The sequence below is a fragment of the Atta colombica genome, unplaced genomic scaffold (genome assembly GCF_001594045.1).
Source record: "Atta colombica isolate Treedump-2 unplaced genomic scaffold, Acol1.0 scaffold274, whole genome shotgun sequence".
In the NCBI taxonomy this organism is placed as follows: Eukaryota; Metazoa; Arthropoda; class Insecta; order Hymenoptera; family Formicidae; genus Atta; species Atta colombica.
Window position 1 is genome coordinate 2,170,650 of NW_017259375.1, and position 3,480 is coordinate 2,174,129.

At 31.4% G+C, this 3,480-nt stretch overlaps 1 protein-coding gene across 1 annotated transcript in view; it reads left to right on the forward strand.

Moving 5' to 3' along the window:
* Positions 1-2,922: 2,922 nt before the first annotated feature.
* The window catches only part of LOC108689631, a 1,622-nt gene continuing 1,064 nt past the window's right edge, over positions 2,923-3,480 (forward strand). Inside the window, exon 1 of the mRNA XM_018196487.1 lies at positions 2,923-3,128. Coding sequence (XP_018051976.1) covers positions 2,923-3,128 — 206 coding nt within the window. The remainder of the gene's footprint in view (positions 3,129-3,480) is intronic.

Genomic DNA, 3,480 nt, shown 5'->3' on the forward strand with positions numbered 1-3,480 from the left:
CGCCACACAGCTCCTCCGCACAAGCAAGCTCTTCGACCGCTTCTCCTTGGTCTCTTCCGATCTTTCTTTAACCATGCGAGCTTGCGACATCTTCGTGGTATGTCGCTCCTCTGATTTTCCACCCTGTCTCATGTATACGAAAATTACATAATGCATCGTTTAATGATTTTCTCTGATGTCGTTTTTAGAATCTTTCAATAATTCTTCGAAATTTATCTTGAGTATTATAAAAGCTTCTTTCTCACAATGTTAAATATCAAAGGAGTAATGATAATCCTTTCAGTTAAATAACAATTTATTATTTTTAACTTCATATATGTCAAAATTAATCCATTTCTGTGGTTACCTTCAAAGTAAACATTAACATATACATTTAGTAAATAATAAACTATTAGATGTGGGAAAAAGTTCGTGGCGTTTTTTTAATGCCATTTAACGGGAAAAAACGCCATGAACTTTTTTCCATACCTAATAAATTCGAATCAAATTTAGTACATTTTCTAACGATGACGAGTAGGAACAATGATGAGCTACAAAAATAATTAAAAATAATTCAAATTGGATTGTAAAATTTGACATTACAAATTTAATAGTGCAAAAATATAAATATAATTAATTAATTTTATGCAAATAGAACACGCTGAGCATATTTTCGACACTTCTAACGAATAAAATAAAAGAAATATAAAAACTTTTTATTTCTGTGTTAAACTTTGGAAAGATAAAAGTTCCCAAAATATCACGAGAAGTTCAAAAAATCTTGTAATGTGACTTCAAAGCAATTCGTTTAAGTGGACTTCTCAAAGATACTAGTAACACTGTAAGATACTACGTAAAGAGACAAAATTGCCAGTTAAATTTATCTAGATTTCCATATTGTGTTATAATTAAAAATAGGTATGTACACTGTACAAAGTGAAAATAATAATGGCAATTTATAAATATGTAATTTTACTGGCTTTTAATTTTACTCAAATTATTTAATGTAAAATTTAATAGCTTCTCTCTCTCTCTCTCTCTCTCTCTCTCTCTTCTTCATTATTACTCTTATAGAGTTATTATATCAATTGTAATATAAACAAAAATAATTTTAACGCATTTCAAATAATTAAATACATTAGTATTACTATTTATAGATTTACTGTATCTATAATAAGAACATCCACGAACATATAACCACGATAACTACGTTCTGCTTTTGAATAAAGCATTTTGAACTTTAAGTAAAGCTTCTCGTCGATTTAATTTTCATCATATTTCACATGAAATAATAGCTCTCAACAGAGTTTATGTATGAAAACATTGTAGCTTACATCCGATTAGCCCGTTCACATAAATTTTGACGATGGTTAAAATTAAAAAGTTATTTCACTCTGTCGTTGCTTCTTCCACTTTGTTTGTTTCTCGTGCGATGGTCCTATATCTTTCTCGCCCGCATTTGAGTTAAAAGCAAGAAAAAGGAAAAAGAAAGAATCGCTTTATGCCTCCATACGTGGAATGACGAAAGGAATAGCTACGAAAACTCGAAGAATTCGGGAACGCTGAATTCTCAGCGCCAGAAAATGCGAAACGACGGCGTCTCGCATCGGCATCTTTCTCCGTGATGCCGTTGTATTTCGCTGCTTTCTTTCTCGATGCTATTTTCTAGTCGCTTTACATGCCACGTTATTCTCGCGCGTGCCGAAAGCGCCGCGCGATCCACGGTCGAAATACCGATGCAAGTATATGTCGAATGTAGAAGAATTCCGTCTTAATTAAGGCGGCAACTTTTAACGAAAAGCAATTACGCATTTTATAGAATGATAGTAATATTTTCATCGAATCAATCATTTTTTCATGGAAAAAATGATTTAGCTGAAATATTTAAAAATGTAGGAAAATACACACAGATCTGAAAATTTAATTAAAAATAAAGCATAATAAAGTGTAATAAAAAAATGTGACATTCCAGCAATTTGAAAGTCCTATTAGTTGTTTAGACAATAATTATTTTAATATTAATTGTTAAGATAATATTAATTTTTCTAATTTTTTTGATCATCTAACAACACGATTTCTAGACCTTTATCTAAATTTTTAATATACTTTTTCTTATACATGAAAAAAAAGGTGGAATAATAATTTTTATCTTATAAGATTTGTAAAAATATTCTGGTATTTTTGCGGAACTTTTGACAAACTTTACTTACTTCAAAGTAAAAATAGCACAGATGTAAGATAAAAATAAAGTACATTACAATTATAATAAATCTATTTAAGTTATTTTATAATAATGTACATCATATTATTCTCAAGATTGTAAACATGAACTCCAAATTGTATATACTTGTACTTTTTACCGCGCAATAAAGTAAATTTTGTCAGTCGAAATAAAAAGTACTTCCCAATAAAGTAAATTCTATTGAGATATATGGTAATTTAGATTTGTTTTACGAAATGTATAAAGTATCTTACAATATTTAATGTTCGCTCATTTATCAGAAAAATAAAATAAATCTTACATAAGTGAAGCCCTGGCTCTATATAATAAATTTTATGGACTTGTCAATTCCATAAAATTTAGAATCCTAGCGCATACTATTCTACATTTTTCTATGTATATAAAAAGATCAATTATTCTTTTATTAATGATACTTTTATTATAAAATAAACTGAAGATACTTTTTAAATAGAGTTTCTGACTATGTATTAATCTTTTTCTTTTACTGCTTGCCTTGATCTAGCCGCTTTCTCGTCCTCATTAATTTCATGCCACGGTTGACCGGTCCGAGGGAAGAGGACCCCACGCCGCTAAGTGCGAACGAAAAATGTTAGACGCCAACGAGAAATGTGACGGAATCAGGACTCATGCGTACACACACATACATACACATGGATATATATACACAGTATTGAAGCCGCAGCATGTGTCAGTTGGACTGAATGGACGCCTTGAAACGCCACGAGATTTATCGATGCATTAGTGCTCCTGAAGTCAGCCGGGCGAGTCGCGTGGCTGACGCCTCTCGTCCGGCAATTTCCAGATTTATCGGAGAATTCGGAGGTAGAGATCTTCAAGGCCAATTATTTGCCTTGTCCAAAAAGTGCATTGACTCCAGCCCGAGTGAGCTCGATTCGAGCGATCGGAGGTAAGTATTGTGAAAAAGGTGAAGAATGAAAGAAAATAATGCAGGCAGAAGCACGCGGAGAAATCGGCTGTAAAAATAAATTGAAAATGTAAATTTATACTCGAGAAATTAGAAGTAAGAACATCGCTTGTATATGCGTAAAAATAGCAAATTTATGTTATCAGAACTTAAGTCTCTGATCTCTCTCGTCATAAAAATTTGTATTAAGGGATAAGGGAATCATCTCGAAATGGCTAAAAAGTTATTAACTTTACTTACTTACACGATCCAAGTTATGAGATTCATATTCATAAGAGTTCCTACTCTAGAAAGATGAGTGTACATATATATATATATATATATATATATATAT